Source organism: Cynocephalus volans, chromosome 8 (assembly GCF_027409185.1).
Source record: "Cynocephalus volans isolate mCynVol1 chromosome 8, mCynVol1.pri, whole genome shotgun sequence".
NCBI lineage: Eukaryota > Metazoa > Chordata > Mammalia > Dermoptera > Cynocephalidae > Cynocephalus > Cynocephalus volans.
In genome coordinates this window covers 64441053-64464981 of record NC_084467.1, presented here as the reverse complement: position 1 = coordinate 64464981, position 23929 = coordinate 64441053, and the positions used below count along the sequence as shown (strand labels likewise).

At 36.6% G+C, this 23929-nt stretch overlaps 1 protein-coding gene across 1 annotated transcript in view; it reads right to left on the bottom strand.

The window, feature by feature from the left end:
* TNNI3K (TNNI3 interacting kinase) overlaps positions 1 to 23929 on the bottom strand; it is a 291813-nt gene that overhangs the window by 177441 nt on the left and 90443 nt on the right. Inside the window, exons 6-11 of the mRNA XM_063104384.1 lie at positions 18239 to 18337; positions 13743 to 13881; positions 7561 to 7705; positions 7370 to 7474; positions 1742 to 1836; positions 992 to 1141 (exon numbers count right to left, since the gene is read on the bottom strand). Of these exons, the coding sequence (XP_062960454.1) occupies positions 992 to 1141; positions 1742 to 1836; positions 7370 to 7474; positions 7561 to 7705; positions 13743 to 13881; positions 18239 to 18337 (733 nt within the window). The remainder of the gene's footprint in view (positions 1 to 991; positions 1142 to 1741; positions 1837 to 7369; positions 7475 to 7560; positions 7706 to 13742; positions 13882 to 18238; positions 18338 to 23929) is intronic.

Below are 23929 nucleotides of genomic sequence, written 5' to 3'. Positions count from 1 at the left end.
TTACAAAGACAGTGCAGTCATCAAAAGTTAAAATAACAATTAAAATGTTTCTTAAAAGCCAGGTATATTTTGCAGTATTGAATTATAATTCTACAATTTTAATGACAATGTGTACTCTTCCACGTTCCTTGAAAATCTAAACTCCTTAGGAGCTTATGTGTACATGCAGAGCTCACTTATGAGGCACAATATATCTTTTGAATGCTCCTAGCTACCTCTCCCTTGAAATAAAGAATCTGTTATCAATCATCTTTATTTCTGAACCATCACTAGTACCACTGCTACCACTCACTCCTAAAATACCAATTTTTAGGTATTTTATGCCAGCCACTGCTTTAAGCAATTTGCACATATTATCTCACTTAATCATTACAATCTTGTGAAGGATGGTTGTCATCCTCATTATTCAGATGAAGAAACTGGAGCTCAGCAAAATTAAATAACTCACATGGCTTGATTTAAACCCAGGTGTTTTCACACCAGTGCTCAGGCTCTTACCACTTTCAGCTCACGTAATTTTATACTTAAGCAGTAATCGTTGACTCCCTTACATTTTTCCAGCATAGGCATTGTCAGTAGGGTTAGATCTCACAAATATTCCTTCTTTTCCCTTGTATTTATTTCTTTCTTAAAATGTGAATCCACATCAAAATTCCCCTATATAAGAGATAAAGAAAACTAGCTCTAAGTCCACTCTACTTTTATTACCTATCACAATTTTGTTTCTCTAGTACTAAGAAGTGAGATAGCTCTTTCCCTTTTCAAGGTGCTAATACTGAGAATGACTTTTGCTCATCTGCAGCCCAGAAGTTGCCTTCTCTAATGATGGTCTATTGGACTCTTTGATCCAAGTCCACAGAGACTCAAATACAATCTACAGAGAAAATGGGAGTGTACAAGTCATGCAAGCAAAGGAATTATTGATGTATTGACATAATCTATACACACAGTTCAAAGTATCATTGTAGAGACTCAACGATTAAAAATATACCTTTTTCATAAGCCCACATCAAACATGTCTGCTCATCTTTTTCACCACTGGACCTGCTGGGATCACAAGCTACTAGATTCATATCAGCTCCATTATCCAGTAAAAATTGAACTAGGAGAATGTGACCATGGTAGCAAGCAGAGTGCAATCCTGTAATAAAAAAGAATTTAAAGAATGAAAGGAGAGAAGAGGAAAACTGCACTCTGATTTTCCAGACAGTCATCACCACATAATAGTATTGTTTCCAGAATTATAAAGTAAGGATTGATTTCTTTAATAAACAATTAATTTTATTATTGAGCAAACAAGACAATACTTTAAGCAAAAGAAGTATTCGATTCCGGACAGACTATCTTTTGCTCAGTGCAATTTATAATATTTATACATCCATTGTAATTAACAAATGTTAGCATCTTTACACAAGTAAAAGAACAAAGACCCCAAGCAGGTATTTTTTCTTGAGCACCAAACTAAGGGCAGGGCAGTATGGTCAGTCTGTCACTAGTGCAGGCCATAAAAGGGTGCCTTAACTGTAGATAATTTAACACAGTAATAAAAATCACCAAAAGCCAGTCTGCTTTTTATTTTCACCACTCACCATCAATTCATAATGATGTCAGTTGATAAAATACCCATCTGCCCTGGGTGGATGACTTTCACACTGTCAATGCTTCGTTCCCCCTTGGTGCACCACTGTTCTTGAGCACTGATAAGCACCTAGAGCTATTGCTGTTCTCACCACAGTCTCACCTGTGTGCCCATCCCTTCCTTGGTGGTTGATGTTTATGACGTTCTGATCAAGAAGAAATTTAACCAGGTCAATGCTCTTGCCATAGGTACAAGCGCTGCAAAAAAACGAAGAAAATGGAAGAAAATAAAAAGCCCTTATTATGGGCTGAATTGAGTGTCCTCCCCCCAATTCATATGTTAAAACCCTAACCCCCATAACCTCATAACATGACTGTATTTAAGGATAGTATCTTTAAAGGGGTAATTAAATTAAAATGGGGTCATTAGAGTGAGCCCTAATCCAATATGATTGGTATCCTTATAAAAAGGGGGTCTTAGGACACAGATGACAAATAGAGACAACCATGTGAAGACACAGCAAGAAGGTAGGCATCTTCAGGCCAGGGAGAGAGGCCTCAGAAGCAACCAAACCTGCTGACCCCTTGCTTTGGAACTCGTAGTCTGCAGAACTGTGAGAAAATTAATTTCTGTTGTTAAAGCCACTCAGTCTGTGCTATTTCGTTTACGGCAGCCTTAGCCAACAAATAAAGTCCTGATTAACCCAGGATATTCTAGATGCTGGTGTGTATGTAAGAGTGTCAAAGAGACAGAGAAGGGAGAAGAAGGGAAGCAGAGATGAGAAGGAGGTGATGAAAGACAAGCGAGCACTGTCTATCAAAGGTAAATAAAACTGTGCACATACAATGATAAAATCCTGAAGAGTCTCACATCAGGGCCTTCAAGAAAGAAGTTGTGTGAAATTTTTAGCATTTATCATCAAGTATTTCCTATGATATTAGTTTTTTTTCATAAAAGGAGAAAAAGTGTTGCAAGAGTTCCATGCATTGTTAGCTGTAGGACCTAAGAATTATTCTGCGTGACAATCATATGAGGAATCCAGGAGCACCCTGAGAACATTAGTCAAATCTCGGTCACAATCTGAAATGCTTTCCTGGAAAAACAATCCATAGTTTTTGCAGAGACTTCCTTGACCAGAGGGTAAGGTTTCAAGGCTGTAATTTTACTGAGGGAGCATTGGTTGTGAACTCAAAATCCAGCACTCTACTACACACTAGCCATGGGACCTCGAACACATTCTTTAACCTCTTTGAGTTTTACTTTTACCATGTAGAGAATAAAAATAAATTAAGACCTTCTTTATTTTCCAAATTGTTGCTGAAATACCAAGTAAATTAATGCTTATAGAATCATATTACAAGCTGTAGAGGACTGTGCATTACCAGCTCTTTCTAGATACGAGGAAGTTTTTGTGGAAAAACTAACATATTTTAGGACCCCTCAAAAATAAGATTTTTATAGATAAATTTTACAACTAGATTTGTTTAAGTAGTTAATTTACATTCTGATTTCTACTGCTCACTGGGAAAGTTAAGATGCATAGAGAAAAAGATTTTGTATAAGGTAAATTAAGCCTGGCAATGACTATTGAATTTTATTTTTTGACTAGTTCTTATAAATTTTCTTTTCCTGTGGTTTCCCTCATATCTCTGCTTTTGCTATAGTTCACGAGCTATAGTCTACTTTCAAACTTCAGTGAGCTCTGAGGTCTGTCATAGGTGACTGGAAGAAGCTGGCATTGGGCACAGCCCCACCTAAGTCATGACTAAAGGAAAAGTGCAGGGATTTTGTTCTAGAAGAAGACATAGATTACCGGGTCTTACTATTTTCTCTTCCTGGGATGGCCTTACCCAAGTCATTTTTCTTTAACAAGATACCATTTATCCTTTATCTAGCACTTTTGCTCCCTGTATGAAATCTTCTTGTAAATCAAAGGTAGAATTCATTGCTTTTTCCTCTGTTTCCTTGTCGTTTCAGTCTATGGCATTTACTACACTGTGTTATGGTAATGGACATCTCTGTTTACCCTGATACCTCACAATAGAGCTCCTTTAAAGAGGGAAGAGATTCTGCTATTTTAATGTCCCTATCAGCAACAACACAAGGCAGGTTCTTAATAACTCTTTCTTGAATAATTGAGTAAATAAAAAGCCACCTTCTCAGTGCAGTATCTGATATCACTATTAACTATTCGCATTATAACTAGGACACATAACACTAAAGGTTTAATAATTCATTATCTGAATTGATCCATTGTTCCTTTTCAAAGCAACTATTTACAGGAAATGATGAGTTCTGAATATATTTGTGTTTATATATATGTGTGTGTATGTACCTACATATACATATACACACATATGTACATATATATGTGTACACATACATATAAAAAAATAGGGAGTTCCAGTCAAGATGGCAGAAGAGACGGTCCCCGGTTTCACTCTCTCCCACAAATCAACCAATTTACAACTATAAAAATGTACCATCAGCCAAGCTGGGGCCACTGGAGCTCAGGGGAAGAGGAGGAGAGACCTACAGAGTTCATGAACTCATTAAGGGGGAGAAGCCACAATGAGAGAAAGAAAAAACTGCTTGGAGTGTTTCGGGCTATGGCTGCTTTAAGGTTGGAACTGCTGAGCACATGGAGCAGGAGCTGGCAGAAGCTGCAGAAGGAGTTACTTGAAGGTGGCAAGGGAGAAGAGGGCCTTGGTGGCTCCCAGGACAGCAAGACCACTAATAGGGTTCCTGTAGATCCATGCAGGAGCGAGGAGCCAGAACAGCTGAAAAAGGGGAGCCATTCAGAGGCCAGTGAGTCAGCACAAGGGACCATCCAATGGGAAGTGTTTGGAGCATGGGCGGTAGGGGAGACAGGCCCACCAGGAGAACACTGGGACACAGCAAGGACAGCTGATCCACCCCCTAGTCAGTACAGGTCCACTCAGAGAAACTGGTCAGGAATGTAGAATTGCATGGGGTGCAGTTTGATGAAAAGACTCAGGCCTGTATCAGAGTTTCTACACAACCCAGGTACAATGGGGTCTCTGGAGAGCTGAAAGTACCTATAAGGTCTACTGTTAATCCCTGAGTTGCACAAAAAGTCTTCCCTAGAGAAACAGCAGCAAAGCATCAATTCAGCTCAATAACACAGCTCAGGTACTGGTTTCTATAGGAAGTTCCCCCATTTTAGAAGTAAGCAAAGGACAAAGAATTAGTTCTGGCCCAGGCACACTACCAATGCCTTGGGGCCCACCAGGGGACCTGAGGCATGGAGTCAGGGACAGGACCCCACTCCCACATCCAGGCACACTGCCAGCACCTTGGGGCCTTCCCCGGGGCCTGGGGTATGGTGCCGGGGACCAGAACACCTGCCCACAACCAGGCACACCACCAGCACTTCAGGGCATTGCCCAGGGGCCCAGAGCATGGTGCTGGGGACTAGACCCCTCCACAACCAGGCACACCACCAGTGCCAAGGAGCATGCCAAAAACATCATCACCTCCATGTGGGTGGCCCACCATAGCCACCACAGTAACCACGGCTGCCACAAAAGTGGCTAGATGTCACAACAACCATGCAGTTGGTCTGCCAGCCACTGGAGTGTATTGACACAAGGAGAGTCACCAGAAGAGACCAAAAAAAAGAATAGGATGTGTCTCTCCACAAAGCCCATTCCAGAGTGACAGAAGAAGCATCTGCTGTATGATAATATTGGGGGACCTGAACACACCATGCAGCATTGGATAGATCATCTAGGCAATAAATCAAGAGCATAACCATTACTCTTTCAGAAGAAGAGAAGAGATCTAGGGTTATCAGTGGTGGAAGCAGGGAAGGAGAGGGGGATAGGGAGAGACTGGACAAGGGGCATAAAGAATAAGTACAATTTGCAACAATATACATACTAATAATATTGACTTGATCAACATACGTCAACATTGAATCCCAAAAATATGTATAATCAATTATGAATCAATAAAAAATAAATAAAACCTGAAAAAAATAGAATGTATTGAATGCTTACTATGTGCAAAGTACTATGATTTGTACATAAAAAATTTGTATTCATAATGAATTCCCCCTATAAAAGAAGTTTCTTTTATAAATAAGTGCTTAAAATGAATAGAATAAAAATATTAATCTGTTACTACTAGTTGCCATAGGCTTACAGAAAATAAAACAACGGGTACATACTTTTAACTCACTTCACAAATCTTCTCATATAGACAACTTTCTGGAGATGACAGTCACCTTTGATTACAGTTGGTTCCAATTTATGTGCACATAGCAGCAAAATGATTTGAAAACTAGCCTGAGGTGTCAGCTAAAACAGGCATGACCTAACGGGGAAAGAGGATACCAGCCACCAAAACATATCAGTTCTGCCAAGTGTCCCCTCCAGGGACAGATTCTACTGATCCATTTTGACTGAAGGTATGATCTGAAGAGTTCTTGTATCAGTTTTGTTACTATGTAGAAAACAGACAAAATATTTTGGCACTAGAATATGAAAACAGGTAAAAAACACAAGATTTATAATTAGGCAGGCATTTACTACATTATTTTCTAGCCCTAAGAAACTCTGGCAAGTTACTTAGCTTCCCTAAGCCTCAATTTTTTCATCTGTAAAAGAGAGGTAATAAATCCAATGTCACAATGGTAATGAAAATTAAGTGAGATAATGAGTGCAAACCATCTGGCACAGTCTCTACTCCATAAGCGGTAGTTTTCTTCACCTCCCTTTTAGCTGACCTCTTTGGTTAATAAGAAAAATCTGACAATCAAAGTGAAATTTGACAGGTTGATGCCTGATGCAGAGGCACAAGCTTAATTTTACTTTAGTATGAAAAAAGGAATCTCTTCATCTTTATTATTCGCCACTGCAATACAAACATTATGTAAGCAACAAATTAGTCCCAAATACATTTTTTTTAGAAGTTGAAAACTAGCCAAGAAGTGTGTAATGTAATGTGTAGATAAATGATCTTATATTTAAAATCTAATAAATTCAAATAACTATGCTTTTACTTTTATAGCAAAATAGTAACTTATTTAAAACTGGGGCTTTAAATTTTATAATACATCCTCCTTCCTTCTGGACTTTTTAGGGGGTTATGGTTATAAGTTATTAGCAACCTTTTCTTTTCTTTCTTTCTTTCTTCTTCTTCTTTTTTTTTTTGGTTGTAACTCTTCCAATCCCAGCTGCTCCTTCAGTGTGCTTTTCTCTCCTAGAGCACATTGTAAAGGACTTTCATGGATTCCTAGAAAAGAGCTAATGCCTTCTTAGGTATTTTCGTGGCCTCCCTGACTAGGCTTTTATGGGCTGACAGATGGATGTTTTAGATAGGTAGACACATTTGCACATGAGGTTTAAGTGGTAAGGAAAAAAGTGTCACATTTGATGCTGATGAATTCTGGTAATGAGATACTTGTCGGAGGAGGATCATAGGCACAGCCCCTTTTGGCACCTTTCCACAGAGTGAAAAGAAATAGAAGCAATATGCTTAGAGATGTTGATATGCCTGTTGCTTGGCAACATCAGTCCTTGTCTTTGTGGCTGCAGCCAGCAGTGCAGCATCTGGCTCCGGCCCCATCTGTTGTACTGACTGCAGCATCTGCCTCCACCTTTCTTCTGTGCTTCTAGCTTGGGATCCTCGCCCTCTGCCCTACCTCTGTTATCTCACTCTGATTGCAACATCTGCCGCTATTTGTTCTTGCTTTATGTACACAACTTCAGGTGCTGTAGGGTGTCAGCTAAGTTTAGCAGCTATTGCACTTAAATATCCTTTTACCTGTGAAAAGCTGTTTCACTGAAGATGTTTTCCTTAGTCAGACTTTCTGTTCCTGATATTTGGATGATTTCCTTGGCAACTTCAAATTTGCCATTGTAGCATGCCCTAGATTTGAAGAAAATATTTTGTTAATTGTAAGAAGGTACATGCAGTATACTTGGAGGATCTATGGAACGCTATGTAATACTCACAGGTGCAAAGGAGTGTCTCCATAGATATTGACAACATGGGGCTGAACTTCCAAATCACTTTGGAGCAGGTACTTCACTATATCGTAGTGTCCAAATCGAGAACAGAAATGGAGTGGGACATGGTCTTCATTGTCCTGAGCATTCACTGTTATCAGCAAGAAAGGAAAAGGTATGTTATCCAGAATGCTGTTTCTCAACATTTGTACGTGTAGTATCATGGACACTTCTAAATGCCTGAGAGAGTCCTGGAAATTGCCAATTAATGATAATAATAAACGAAATTAAGTGTAACCAATTTTAAAAGTTATAATTCTATCCTATTGCCTATTACCATGTTAAACAGGCTTTCTTCCAGCTCCCGTAAATTCTATGGAACATATCTAATCAAATCTACCTTGCAAAATGGAATAGTTCAGGAAACTAATAAGCTTCAAAAAGATACTTGTGGCCTTATTTCCACAAGTATGTCTTTTCAAATTGATTTTTTTTTTCCTCTGAAGGATGTTGAAAATTACAGATCCTGGCCAGAGCAACATTCCCAGGGATTTTGGTTCAGTAGGTTAGAGTGGAGCCCTGCAATACATATGTTTACAACACTGTTTAGTAGGTTCTGAGGTATACCCTTAGCTGAGAATTGCCATACTACAGTATTCAAAGCATGATATAATAAAAAGAAAAAACACTTTAGAGTGAAGTAGACCTCATTAATTTGTTACTTTAGATAAGTTACCTAAAATTGAATTGTTCACTCAGTAGTGGGCATTTGTCCTTATCTTTGGGCCACCCAGCTTCACTGCCTCTTTTCACATTTAGGGAATTCCTTACATTGCGAGTACTGATGAGAAGCCAAGACCACTATCATAGAAGCTGAAAATGTGCTTTCCAAGATCTCTTTGCAACTAGGGCACAGGATTAGCAGAGGGCAACCCTATGTCCTGGTTTAGGCTTGTTATCCTGGGACAATTCTTAATACTGACCCTATCACTCTCAACAGTGCCCTGTTATGGACACCTATCTGTAGAATCCTCTGATCAACACACCATATCAGACTGACTTCAGAGCTGATGACACAGCAGAAAAGGGCCTAATCTATCTTGGCAACGTGGCAGTGATACCAATTTCCAGTGGTAGCAATTCCAGACACTGATTTAATGTCCTGCACTGTTGGTGTCAGAAGCACAGAGTTGATGTGTGCCTAGCAGGGGTGGCAGTGTGTCTTCATAGGACCAGATTGGGGTGTGATATTGGATGTTATTCCTCACTATGAGTATATTCCAAATCTGGCTTTCTAGATTGTTCCATGTAAGATTCTGCGTGCGAGTTGATATTCTTTGATATACTCCTTTTATGCTTAAATTAGCAAGAGTTAGTTTCCAGTGCTTGAAAGTAAAAAATCTTGACTGAAACACTCTCCTTCCTCAGCAAGTATCAAATGATCACTGCACCAGCTACTGTGCTAGGTAGTAGAGGTACTGATGTCTTATCACTAACACTGGATATAATACCACCTTTGCTGCAGGAATCCTGAAAGGATTAAAGGATATCATCATGATTGGAAAGCATGTAGCATGATGCTTGGCACATATTAGATCCTTAATAAAAGTTACTCTACCTTTTCACTAATTTCCCTCTTAGAAATTTGCTAAGTGCTGAGACCAATAATCTATAAATGCATGGAGTTCATATTCTCGAATAACTGTAATAGTTAATAACTACAAGCCTGAAGTAATAATAACTGAACACCGAACTGCTCAATTCTGGATCTGGCTTTAACTCAATTTTTACAACTAAAATAATTGGGTCAACTGCTCTGAAATCATTTGTTTTATTATTTGATTAATTTGTCCATCTGTGCAGGGTGCTTTATTCAAAATAGAAAATAATAGCCCTTAACAATAGCTATTCATTCTGATTCAAGAAATTCTCTGTAGAAGTGAAAGAACTGAATAAAAGAAAACATTTTTAAAAAATGATAGAGAATAGAAAGGGATTACTACTGTTATTATACTCATCACTGAAAAATTAATGAACACTGATTTAGCTATTATATTTGTATACAACCATTCTCATTTTATTGTCCTGAAAGATCTTTAATAAAGTCACTTGGCTTCTCCTCCCAATGTTGTTATTGAAAAATAAATCTTTGAATCTTATTTTATTAATGAGTAGCTCAGAAAGACACCTTTTCTTCAAAAGAATGTTCCTGGTTCTTTTGGTTGTCTTCCTTTCTTATGAAACTTTTCCTTTGTTCACATTCTGTTCGAAGCCAGGGAACGTTAATGACATGAATCAATGCTTGAGAACAATTGGGAGTCCAGGGCATATGGAGGGTCACAGAAGGGTTCTTGAGGTACAGCAGGGACACTGTAAAGCAGACTGCAGTGCAATCTTCCATTAATTCATAATTTGACTTTGGCTATCCCCAGCCCCACTTGACATTATCCTTCTCCAATTGAATCAATAAACTTCAAGCTAGGTTATCTACTTGGTGAATTACCTGCAGTGGCCTAGACATTCTTCCCATCAAAGAAGATGTAAATATCAACTGAAGGGACCAGCTAGGAGAAATATGGTATCAGACACAGAGTTTATGTGTATACACCTGTGTCTTTGCTTCAGTCATTGTGATCTACTTAGTTTTGTCTTGGATCAATTTGTAAAGACAAAAAAATGTATATATAATTATGTCTTATCTCAGGAAAATTGAATGTATGAATGATATTCTATTTGCTCTAACTTAACGTCTTCTTGAGAGATTTAAATACAGGAGAATTTTAAACAAAGGAATACATATAAATAATTATTAGGAAAATATTTAGTGCCTAATCCTCTACTTTGAAGAGAGTGGGTATTAAGTAATGCCTTTGAAACAAACACTGGGTGAAGGGGTGGGTGGATGGATGCTGCTGCTTCCTTATTTCTGCTTATTGGCCTGGAAGATGAAATTTCCAGTTAATCTAGAAATGTCAACATATCCCAGAGGCTCTTTAAAATAACTCCCCAATGCATCTTAAATAAACTTTCAATAGCAAGTCAGTGTAATAATGCCAACAAAATATATTTAAAAAATAAAACAGTTCCTCTTACTGGGCATGCTCTAGGATTTTTTTGTGGTTGCCCGTAATATCCAGTTTCATGTTAAAAAATTGTATTATTTAAAAGAACTATAGCACTTAACATTTGGATGACAAAAATTGACAAAATCTGAATTAAAATTTTTCCATTTTCAACTTTATCAAAACCATAAGTTTTGAGGACTGTATCACTATGTTTTTCTTATCAGTCCAGCAATATTTTGACCTTTCCAATCGCATTCAATAGGCATTACATTTCTCCTCTTTCATTGCCCTAAGAGATACAGAGGAGACCAGAGACTTAAACATATCTGACTGAATAGGTCAGCCTCCCAAACATGCTGAACTGAAGAGACTGCTTTCAGAATTACAAGTTAGCTAATTTTGTAACCTGAATTTTTCATTTGTGACATTCTGTTACCATGGGAACATACTGTAAATACCAAATTTCAAATTGTACTCCTTTGAGGTCATTCATTTAATCTTCCTGTTATGTCCGTTTACCACTGGCAAGGTCTATATCTAAAATAAATCATCTGGAGGCTTACCTACATTTTGAAATAAGTGAACTAACTAATTATCTACACAGTGTTTATTGGCACAGCAGATGTGATTTATTTTTTGCAATTGGATAAGTGCAAAAGGGACTTAAATATCAAGCATGTAGCAGAAGGAAATAAAAATACTTAAAAATCTGAGTCATGCTGTCTCTTGATTTTTTTAAATGATTGAGTAGGAGGCATGTAGTACTTGTGAGTGTCAGAAAGAAAATGTTAAAAATTCTATCACATGATGCTAATACAGTAAGGAGAATGTGAGTGCAATACACATTTCAATGACTTTTGCAGGAGTCTTTTGATCCTAGAAACATGCTGATCATAAATGACACTCATTTTGACACTGCCAAGTGTTGGAGTTGTGCAGAGGAATAAAAAGCTAAGGTTGGCTGGATAATAAAAGGAAATAGTGATGCAGCTCCCGACCTCTTGGAAGAGTGAAACAGTTTCAAAAACACAATTATGTGTTCAGTGGTTCACACAGGTGTACCTCTGCCTATTCTAAACTAACAGAATGAAAGAGATTGCTTAAAAGAGGTGCACAGAACAATGCTCCTTACGTCTTGACAACACAGGTTGTTTATAATAATACTGTAGAGTAGATGCCTGAATTATTGCACACTAGCTTATAGAAAACAATGTGAACTATGTTTTTCAAATTTTACAAAATAAAATGCCTCCTGTTTCCCACATGAAAACTAGAAATTGCCCTTGCTTCTTGCCACAATTGTCTCTAGAAGCCTTTGTGTTTTCCTTATGAGGAGATGAAAACATTGATTAGCTTTATTAACTAAATGTTAATCTGAATTTTAGACCAAGGAACTAGCAGTTCTAGAGTTTTGACAACCATGTCCTTTTGGAAATGTGTACTGTTCCTGCTGCAAAAAGGCCAGCAGCTCTTAGAGCTGGGCTTTTAATTAGATCTCTTGGGGTCAACGGAAAAATGTTGGATATGCCTGAGAGAATTTAATGGCAAGACGTAACTCTGAGTGAGTTTGTGTAAAAAAATAAAGTTTGTGAGGAAGAGTGAAAAAAAGATATTTTTTCAATATTCTACCTTTAATCAACTTTCCAAACTTCATTTTATAATTAAAACAAATAAAAAGTTGAGGGAAGTTCTGTCCTATTAACTGAATCTAAAGTCATTCCATGTATTCTAAAGCTTTTTTCCAGCCTAATTACACTCAAATTCTATCTCTATTAAAATTCACGGTAGTATAATATCAATTATTGGGGATGCTGTGGGAAGCAACTGGAACTCTCATATATTGCTGTTGGATTGAAACATAGTACAAACACTTTGGAAAGCTATCTGAAAATTTCCTAAAAAGCTAAACATATGCATACTCTTTGATCCACCAATTTCATTCCTATATGTATACTCTAGAAAGATGAATGCATATGTCCGCAAAAAGACTTGAATAAGAATGTAACTGACAGCCATATTCATAACAGAGAACGATGGAGTTTGGATGTGTTGTCCCTTCCAAAACTCATGTGGAAATTTGATCTCCAATGTGGCAGTGTTGGAAATTGATTAAGTCATGGAGGTGGATCTCTCATGAATGGATTAATGCTCTCCCTGGGGGAGGGGGATTAATGCGTGAGTTCTTGCTCTGTTACTTCCCACGAGAGCTGGTTGTTTAAAAGACCTTGACACCTCCCCTCTCTCTCTCTTGCCTCCTCTCACCATGTGATCTGCTTGTACCTGCCGGCTACCTGATGCTTCCTGCCATGAGTAGAAGCAGCCTGAGGCCCATGACAGATGCAGCTCTCCCAGAATTGTAAGCCAAATAAACTTCTGTTCTTTATAAATTGCCCAGTCTCAGGTATTTCTGTTATAGCAACACAAATAGACTGATACAGTGAAACACTAGAAATATTAAAATATCCACTAAAGGAGAATGGATATGCAAATTGTGGTATATTCATGCTATCATCAATAACATGAAAGAGAAAACTATGATTCATACAACCATATCAATAAATCTGAAAATCATCTTGTTAAACAAAAGAAGCTAGTCACAAAATTATATCAACTTCAATAACAGATGAAACTAATCTATGCAATAGAAGACAGAATATTGATTAACTTTGATAGTGAAGGCTATTTACTGAAATGAGGGCAAAGGGAACATTCCAGAGTGATAAAATATTTCATATCTTGATCTGGGTAGTTTTTATGTGGATGTATGCATAAGTAAATATTCATTAGGCTGCACACTTAATATTTGATAATTTGTTACGTGTAAATTATACTTCAATTAAAAAAGAAAAGATTAGTGAATAACTACAAGTAGGACTAATTTATCTAGGAAACTCCTTACTCCATTGGGGCACCTAATATGTTAGGAATTGAGCTAAAACCTGTAAAAAAGATTTATATGTAGGTTTAATAGATATATTAAAAATAATAAATTAAGACGTGGAACAAATTAGTCCTTGACTACAGGATTAATCAACTTTAAGATTATTCTCCAGTAAGTAAGAGCAGAACAAATAAAAAGTAAATGACAATGATAGCAAAGGTCTTCTAAACAAATAATCTTACCATCTGCTTTGCTGCCTTCCTCCATCAGAAGTTTTGCAATGTTAAAGAATCCTTTTGCAGATGCTAGGTGGAGGGGCCTGTCTCCAACTTCACCACTTACGTTTACATCAGCGCCAAACTTCAAAAGGAGGCGGGTTACCTAGAGGAGCCATTCATTTGAAATTAGTAACAAAAGTCAAATAATAATGTAAAGCTTTCAGCAATATGGAAGAACACATATCATTAATGCATTCTCTTAGGTTATTTTCACCTGAAAATAACAGAAAATCCTAACTCAACTGGCCTAAACAATAAGGAATTTATTATAATATCACCCAATAAGAAGTCCAAAACTGGAGCAATTCCAGAGTTGATTAATACAGCAGCTTAATAACTTGTCAAAATTCAAGTTCCTTCTACCATTCTTTTCTAACATGCTTAGCAAGTAGGATGAATCCCTCATGATAGCAAGAAAGCTGCAGCAGCTCCAGGCATTACAATCCAGAGTCCACAGAGCAGAGTAAGGAAATACCTCTACCTTTTGGAACAAGGGATCACCCCCCTTTTTTTAAATTTAGAAATTCTTTCCTGAAAACTATCCAGAAACCATCCTCCCAAATTTCCTTGTCCTGGACTATGTCATTTGCAACCATCTCTACTAATTCCTGGACAAGGGGAAAGATTTACTGTGAGGGGCTATAACTAATCAAAATCTAGGTTCAAATCTAGAATTTGATTTATATTAGCTCTGTGACCCTGAGAGAATGAGTCAACTTATCTAAACCTAAGTTTCTTCATATGTGAAAGGGAATAATAGTTAAGATTTAACTCATGGGTTGTTGTGAGGATCAAATGAGATAATTTGTTCAATATGAATAGCACAATGATTAACGTATAGTATATGTTCTGTAAATGTTATTTTTTATTTTTATTGGTGAACTGAGACAATGTTATTTACCATTACTTTTCAGAATTATTGTGAGAACTAGATGAGATACAAGTGAGCTTTGAAAAAGTAAAAAAAATTCTCCACAATTTTTGGCTTTGAAAACCTACTTTTGACATTTCCTGTCTTTAGTATCACCTCTCTTGTCAATTCCATAACATAGATCTTCGTACATAAATAATCCTCTCTAAAGTTACCCATGGTCTTCTCTGAACAATCTTTTCCGAAGTCTCCTCTGGCCAGAGCCAGCATTAGTTTATTTGATTCTTGATTTTCATGGCAGCTCCATGCACAGATCACTGCTGGTCAACTTGCTACTGGAGTTCTGGGTCCTTTTCTGGATGTGGGAGTAAGTGGGCGATAGTGACCATAACCCTGGCATCGCCCTCAGTTAGCTGAGACAAGACATCCAAAGGGTCAGAGAGGGAAGAAGTGACGAAGTGCTGAGGAGTTTTCTGGGAGATGTTTCAGGTAACTGATGGGATTCCTTTGAGTCATTTACATGTATATTTAGGAACTTTCCAAATAATTCCTCTAAACCTGACATAGCTTCCACTGAGAATTTCAAAAGCCATCTCAGTGATCCTAAAAGTTAAGTTAGGATTCACTGAAGTCATTAAAATAACATTTAAGGGAGGATCCCTGAACTGCCCTGACCCCTGAGCCATCAGCACAAAAGTGAATTCAAGCTCTAAAACTATGCGGCAGCAATAAACATGCCTTGCATAGAAACCTACTTAGAATATTGCAGACGTTTTATAAATATTCTAGGCAAAATATCAGTTTGATGGGATGTAGGGAAATGGAATTCCTATTGAGTGTAGGAGGTAAGAGCAAAGGTCTTGGAATCAGGCTTCTACTTATCTACATCACTTTGAACAAATTATTTAATCTTTTGATTCTTCAGTTTCTTTATTGTTAAGATGGGAATAAAAATAGCTTTACCTCGTGGAGCTGTTGTGAGGATTAAATAAGTTATTACATGTAAAGCACTTAGAAAAGTGGCTGGCACTCGATAACTGTTAGTAAAAGTGGTTGCACCAACGTGGAGCATGTGTATTTTATTCCTTTGTTGTCTGATCTGCAGATCAAGACTTAATTCATGAGAAATCAGAACAGCGGAAGTTTAGTCTCAAGAACCTTGCACTCCTAAGCAGATATTTTCACTTACACAGACTCTGTAAATTCTGATTATGTGACTTTATAATGGACAGATTTAAACTATCTCTGAAATCGATTGTCCATTAAGCACTATTATTTCATACTTAGGAAATATTGCTCTTGGTACAAAACATCTACTCTTGCACTTAAAAATAAGTAAATAAACAAATGGCAAGGAACACGGCACATTAGGCACATTTATATATCAAATGTACCATTCTCTTTGTCAGCATATTTTAGCAAATGACAATAGCCTCCATAAATTCCTTATGTGCTGTCTTCATACACAGAAAGTGGGTCCCTTATCATAAAAGGGCCATCCACGTTTTAGCATAATTTTATAAAACTGTGACTACATTTTCAGGGAAAGTAAACAAATTTAGCTCTCCAACCAACATGCATAGAAGCCCTTTATGTTTCTTTTAGGTGAGGAGGTTAATCACCAAAGAGGATGATTCTACAAATAAAATGTGTTTTTATATATTCTGTGTGTGCCTGAAGTCAGAAAAGTACAGAATTTTTCCATCACTTGGGCTTTTGGACCCTGTACTTTTAAAAGCATTTTCAGTGCCCAGTTCTCCCATGCACTCCAGTGCACTCTGAGCAAGCACATCAATGAAATGAGCAATCTTTCCTAGCTATAGGTCACGCTTCACAGTCTGAGAGTGTCTAAGCATATGACAGCTAACAGAGAAATAAAGGCACAATGACCAGAATGCACAGAGACACAAGTAAGTTTGATTTTCATCTTGGTACCCTCAAGTGGGGGAGGTAACACGACCTTTAGGCAGTTAAAAAGGTGTAATTCTACTCCACAATTGAAAGAGCCTAGGGAGATAAAATGAGAAAGGATGAAAATGGGGTGTCTAAAGAACAGTTATGTTTGGTTATCCAATTACATTTATATGTCTGTTTTATTTGGTTCTCTTCAGTTCCTGGAGAATAGGTGAAGAACAGTGTTTAAAAGTGGCACATGAAAGTTTTGTCTTTCGAAATTACACTTAAAAATCATCAATGGACTTTGGAGTTAGAACACATTGCGTTGCATTCTGGTTTCACCACATAGACAAATTGCCTGGACTTTATGATTTGTCTGACTGATTGAAAAGGAATAAGAAGAGGTGTTTTGGTACAACAGAACGAATATGGGCTTTGGGATTAGACACACCTGAGTACGTATTTTGGCTTTTCTACTTATTAGCTGAATGACTCTGTCTTGATACCTGACCTGATAGAGCTTCATGAGTACCTTTGATAAGAAGGGGCGAATAACAGTTAATTTTAGAGTTGTGGTAAAATTAGAAAAACAAAACAAAGATTTTAGCATAGTGCCTGTCTCACTGTAAGAGCTCACTCACATGGTAGCTCTTATTGAGTTCATAAAGTCATTGTGAAAGTCAAATAAAATTATTTATTGAACGAATGAATATACATTAAAAACTTTGAAGCATTCTGTGTGTATTATTATTTTATTATAGAATATCAAATTTTATAAATATGTACCTGTTACACAATTATATAAGAGATTATATAAATAAAGCACATTTAGTGATTGTTTTTTAGTTATCTAGGTTATTCCATGTACTAGTTTCCCATTGCAAATGTAGCAAATTACCACAGACATATTGATGTAAAATAATACAAATTTATTCTCCTACAATTCTTAAGGTAAGAAGTCTAAAATTGAGGTGTTGGCAGTGTTGTGGCCTCCTGGAAGCTTCCATTTCCTCGCCTTTTCAGCTTCTGTAGGCTGCCTGAATAACTTAGCTTGTGACCCCTATCTTGCATCATTTTAACCTCTTATGAATTCACAGAGATAAGAATGTGAACATATTTCAGGAGACATTTTTCAGCTTACCACATCCCATAACAGTAGAAAAGAGAAAACAAAGTTTCTGAAAGACATTCTTTTCCAGAGAACTATTGGAAGGACCTTTATGATTTGTTTTATTGTTATTTTCATTAGTATCATCACAGTGACATTTATTGAGCATTTTCCACATACTTAATTTATATCTTATTATAAAGGCAACCCTATAAGGTAGGTACCATTAATATTTTTCCCTTTTCATAGATAAAAAAAAATGAAAAACAGAGGGATTATATAACTTACACATGGTCATAAAGCTAGAAAATTTTTCACATCCAGTCTGACTGATTCCTGTGACTTCACACTTACTAGTGTATTCTTCTGCCTCCACTCTGTACTGAGATAGTCAGTAAAAATGAATGACATGGGAGCTATAATGTTTATACCAATCTACAAGCTCCTTAAATGTGGAGCTGATGATAATATAGCAAGAATAATTAAAGGATATCTCAAGTATGCTTTCTGTGCAGATAAGACACAACAACAACTGGCAAACTTAAGTGGTCCCCTAGCCTTTGGAAATCTTACTGCCAGACTTACCTGTTCATGTCCATAGTATGCTGCTATGTGCAATGGAGTGAAAAAAACTGCATCTTGAACGTTGACATTAGCTCCCTGTTGCAGAAGTACATCAGCAGCCTGGACAAGAGAGAGATCTTGGTTAGAACTTTATTGGGGGCATCTGTCTATCAAAATTCAGTTTACAACCATGATGCCAAACTCTTTATTGGGGGTTCCCATACTGAAACACAACTTTCTTCCATCTCCCTTATCCAAAACCTCCAATGCCTTGCTTTAGCTTAGAAAATAATGACCAAACCTCTTAGTATGAAATCAAGGGTCCCCTCAATCTGACAGTACACTTTTAAATGTGTATTTCCTATTGCACCCTTTCATAAACCCAAATGTATAGTCAAACTACATCCAGGTTTCTGCTCCTTTGAGGCTTTGTTCACACTATTTCCCCAGTCAGAAATTCCCTTCTGCCTAATCCACAGATGTTTAAATCCCACTAAAATTCCGTCTTCTAAAAGATTTTCTTTACTTTCCTCCATTCATTGCCATCTACCTAGCTGAAATTAGATCATTCTTCCTCTTAAATCCCATGTAACTTTCATTCATATCATTCAGAACGTTTTTCTGTTTATATACATGCTTTATCATCCCTACTCAAGAATAAGAGATTTAAGGACAGAATGTACATCCAATTCATCTTTACAATCTTACCCTAGCATGATGCCACACAAATGCCAACCATTTAATAAACATTTGTTGAATAGATAAATGTGTCACCTCTCCCCCAGGGTGACAGAGATGCAAAGGATTACTCAAAACCCATTTCTTCTGAGCTGTGAGAGGCCCCGGAGGGGTTAATTTTCCAAGAACCCTCAAGAGAGAAGCATTCCTCAGAAAAATAACACTGAACTAGGGTTCTCTCTCAGTATTTATTCTCCAGACCAGAAAGTTACAGAAAAGGAACATAGGTCATTACAAAAAGAACAGTAAGATAATTGCCATGGCAACAATCATTAGGTTTAGCTGCACCAAAGACATCTGCCCTTAGAGCCAATGATTTTGCTGTGCTACAATTCTTTATCTACAACAGAGACTTTAGTCGGGGGAAAATTTCCTGCCTTTTGCAAGCTTAACATTTGTATGTGTAATTTTTAAAAGTCAGGCTGTACCTGAAACTACAGGGCTTTGGAAGCTAGGCCCTGTGAAATACATTTGCTTTATAAATGTTAGCATACTCCACATAAATGAATTAATGAGCAAGTGAAAAATACCAGGAAGTGTTGACCAACTGTCTTCATGAAAAGCCATAGACTGGCAAACGCAGAGGAGAAAAAAAGTTATTTTTCCTCTGCTCATTTTTGGTTCATTTGCTGGAACTTGTAACTTGTAACTTAGACTGACAAAAGACAGATGGACAAGAGAAGAACAAACAGAAGTTTATTAACATGTGCATCACATATGTATGAGGGTACTTCAAAATGTTCATGGAAAGATGAGGGTTATCTTTTAATTCTATTTTTCCATGGACGTTTTGAAGTACCCTCGTATATGGGGGAAACTAGTGGAAGATAAGGGCTAGTTTTAGCAAGGTTTGTTATGTAGATTCCTCTGGTGACTTCTCTGGGCTGATAAGGGTCTAGAGTTTTCTCTGGTGATTAACTTCTGTCCTTCCCAGTAGAGAAAGTAGGAAGAAGGGCCACCTTTACAAATTTATGTCCTGCTTTTAAATAAATAAGGAGAAGGCAGAGAACCTTTTGTTTATCTGTTTATTCTCAATTTTCTGTAGTTCAAAGTCATCAATATGCCAAAAGTGGCATATATTGGGATGACATGTTCTGCAACCCTTTACAACAAACCTGTTGACCCTTCAGAGTTTTTCTCCCAAAGTCCCATCTCTAAGCCTCTCTTTTCTGGAATCAGTTCTCTTGGGTGTATTCATTTTCATTGCAGAATTTCCTCATGCACTTTCTATTCTCTGGTTGGTCAAATAATATATATTTGGAAACTTTTTCAAAAGTCTGTTAGAAGAGAAAACAGATGGAATATAAGAGCTCGAGGGACTTAAATTCTATCACCTCTTCTTTTTCTATAAACAAATTGCCTCCTAAGTCAAGTTTCCTCACTGTGTGAATCATAGCCCTTCAGAACTGGAGAGTGACAGTGGATGGACATTACATATCAAACCCCTGCATTTTAAAGAGGAAGAAATTGAGAATCAAATAAAATTAGAAAATTTTTCAAGGTCATAGACCAAGTCAGTGTCAACAGGTAAGTGAATCTTTAGTCTCTTGCCTCAAGCTTTGTTTCTGAGTGCCCCATAGTTTTAAATAGTTCATTCACCTAACCATCCATTTAATCATCTATTGAATACAACTTATTCAGCATATATGAGCTAGCGCTGTTATTTTACGTGCTTATTCTTAAAATTTATTCAATCAGTGGGATAGAACTGATTATAATTGTTATACAAAAGGATAAGGAATTCTTGTTGGAACACCTGAAATTTTTGGTGGGTCCAAAAATATAAGCAGGCGTATAGGCTTCTAAACATTCTCAGAACAATGCTTTTGCTGATATTTGGATATTGCTAACTAATGATCAGTAGAATAAAAATGTGTACAGTGAAGTGTTTTTCTAATAAAAACTTAAAACCACAATTATCATTCATTGAGAGAATATTATGTATCAGGCCCTGAACCAAGGGTATCAATGCTAACAGCAGTCTATTCTAACTATTTCATGCTAAAACAAAGAAATATGGGAGAGGTGCTACCCTTCCATTTTAAATGTGAAGAAACTGTGCATCAGGGAGGCTAAGCAACATATTTGAGATCAGTCAGCTTCTAAGGGGCTGAACTGGAACTCAAATCCAGATGTGTTTGGCTTAAAAGTTTGTTTTCATCAGGTTGCGCCTGCAACCTTGATCTTATTAATAGTAACCTTTGAGTAAATGAACTTACTGACTCAATCCCAGAGAGGAGGAAGCCACATGGCAGTAGAGGCTCTGTAGATTTAGCTTGGAAATGAAGGCCGGAGCTATTTATATCAAATGGCTGATCACTTAGGTTTCACATTCTCGGGATTTCAGTCTCAGAAACCTTTAAAGGAGGCCACTAATGATCATGGTAGCTGAAGCTTTTCACGATTTCTCTTATTTTAAATATAGCATAAAATAAGGTATATAGCATGGATTTTTATTGTAAAAGGAACTCTCAAATGTTAACACACAGAGCCAATTTCTCAGGCGTGGTTCCAGAACTTACCTTCATTCTAAAAGATAGCAATTTTTTTTTCCTTCTAAGTTTGTGCTCGTCCAATCACTCAGAAGGTCAACCTTTTGGCTGAACGTTCATTAATTATGAAGTGTTGGCCTTCTGAGAAACTGTCAAAATATAACTTTTAATGAAACCACACAGAGTCATTATTGAACTACAGGCTTTATTTAGTTTGTTTTAAAATTCAGGGAAGTATTTAACCATTGAGAGCAATGTGTATTGGAATTACCTGATTTTACCTACACGAGTGAAATGCATTTATTAATTTTTATAATTTTTGGAGTCATGACGGGCAGAATATCTCCTAGCACTCTTTACGGGAATGTAGTTTATTATGATGTGCAAATATGCCTGTCATGTGGGCTAAGACAAGTGCACTCATATAACAGTTAGGCTTGAACACATATTTATCAAATCATTTTACCTGTGCTTTCCTTACTCCAGAACCTGAAAAAGTTGGTAAATCATTTTCACACTTTTTTCACTAAGATGAAGTCAAAGACTAAATCTATTTTATTCACCACCATGGTAGGTATATGATAGGTTTCCAATAATTGTTGAATTGGACTGTATTTCTACTAAAAGCAAAAGTTTTCAAGCTATATGTACCATCAGACAGAAGGGAATTTAAACATTATTAGAACTCAGTTGTATGATAGAAATTTTGCATAATTAAATTCAACAAACATTTATTGATCACTTGTTTCAAATTAACCTTCAACAAACCCCAAGTGCTGGCTCTATGCCAGCAACTGTGATTGGAGTTTTAAATGCATTATCATCTCATGGAGATTTTTACAGAGCATACATTCTGTTATTTTAAAATTTTTTGAGAGAATACTTGGTCTTGATTTTTTTCTCAAAAAGCAATAACAAAACTACCAGTAAAACTTTAAACCAGAAACAAGTCTCATCACAGAAAGGACTTCTTAATAAGCTTTAAACACTTCAAGGATATTAACTACATCATACTTATATTTATATAACTGATACATATATTATTATTATTATTATTATTATTATAGAGACAAAATTCAAATATGGGCTGGTAACTTGGTACATTTTACTGCTGGAAGTATAAGCACGATGAAGTGTCTCTTACTAAGTGGTAGTTTCATGAGCACAGAAAATGAATCAGAGCTCTTTATTTTGATAGTAGGGCAATTACTATTTGAATTACCCTTTACAGATATTTTTATTTACCAATTGCCCCCCAAAAGTTGCCAGTAAAGACTACCTGATTTCCAGGTTGTAATGTATACTTATTTGCACACTTTGCTTTTTCTCCCTAGATTGTCTTCTCATCTCTTTCTCTGTGTGCCACACACCCAGTTTCAGGGCCAAGCTCAGTTCCCATGTTCTCCATGAAAATATTCTAAATGCCTATACAACTTATCCCCATAATGTAATCTTTCCATTAATTATCACAGTAGTAAACCATCATTTTACACAATTTTTAACTATTTTTATGTTCTAAAATTGTCTCAATTAAGTATAAGAAGTTCTTGCTCCAGATAAAAGGATTTTTCACTTGAGGCACTAGAATTTAATCCTTCTAACTAAAATAGCCAGACCTTATCATTCAAAATCTCAGAGGTTCTAAAAGTAATGCCTATAACAGCAAAATCCCTCACTGTTCTTGCTTGCTAAATATTTTTCCTACAGTATGACCTTAATTTATTTGATTTGGTCCAATTTAGCTTCCCCTCTATCTTTTATCTTATGAAAGTCATTGGGCAGGGATGAAAAAGAAAATGATTGTATAAAGAGAAATGAAATGTCCCATGTAAGAGAAATGTCCCATGTAGAAGAAGGTAAATTCTAGATGAAATAAAATGGCAATCAATCTCAGTTTGAAATTGCCAAAATCAAATACACTGTTTAATACCTAGTAGACTTTCAATAAATAATTTGAAATTAAACTTTTCTTTGCTTTAAGTGGTATTTTACTTCTTATTACTTTTTTGGAGTCATCTTCAAATTCATGCTTATAACCAATGTTTTCCTTAAGATTTATAGTTTGTTTAAAGCCGTGATTTTCTCTTCTGAATGCCTGTATCTAACCTTTATTATTGAGATTTATAGAGAGCAGAACAATGAAACTGCACTAGGATGATACCCATTTCCATTTAGTGGAAAATCTGTTAGCAAAGCTTTAGAGGAAACACTGTTTTATAAAGTCTATGCCTCATCAATTCAAAATGATCCCCATGTCATTAATACAGGAGTTGATTTAGGTTTGATATTTTTCCAGTTATTTCCTGTGCTAACATTCAATAGCCAGTTCTCAATTGTTGTCCTCTCAAATTATTGCCCTCTCTCATAGAATTTACAGACAATCTTGTTTTTAGGGTAGTGTACACATTTTATCCACATTTTCTCACCTCCTATCACTGCAATCTGACTTCCGACCTCACCACTACAGGAATATCTCTCTGGA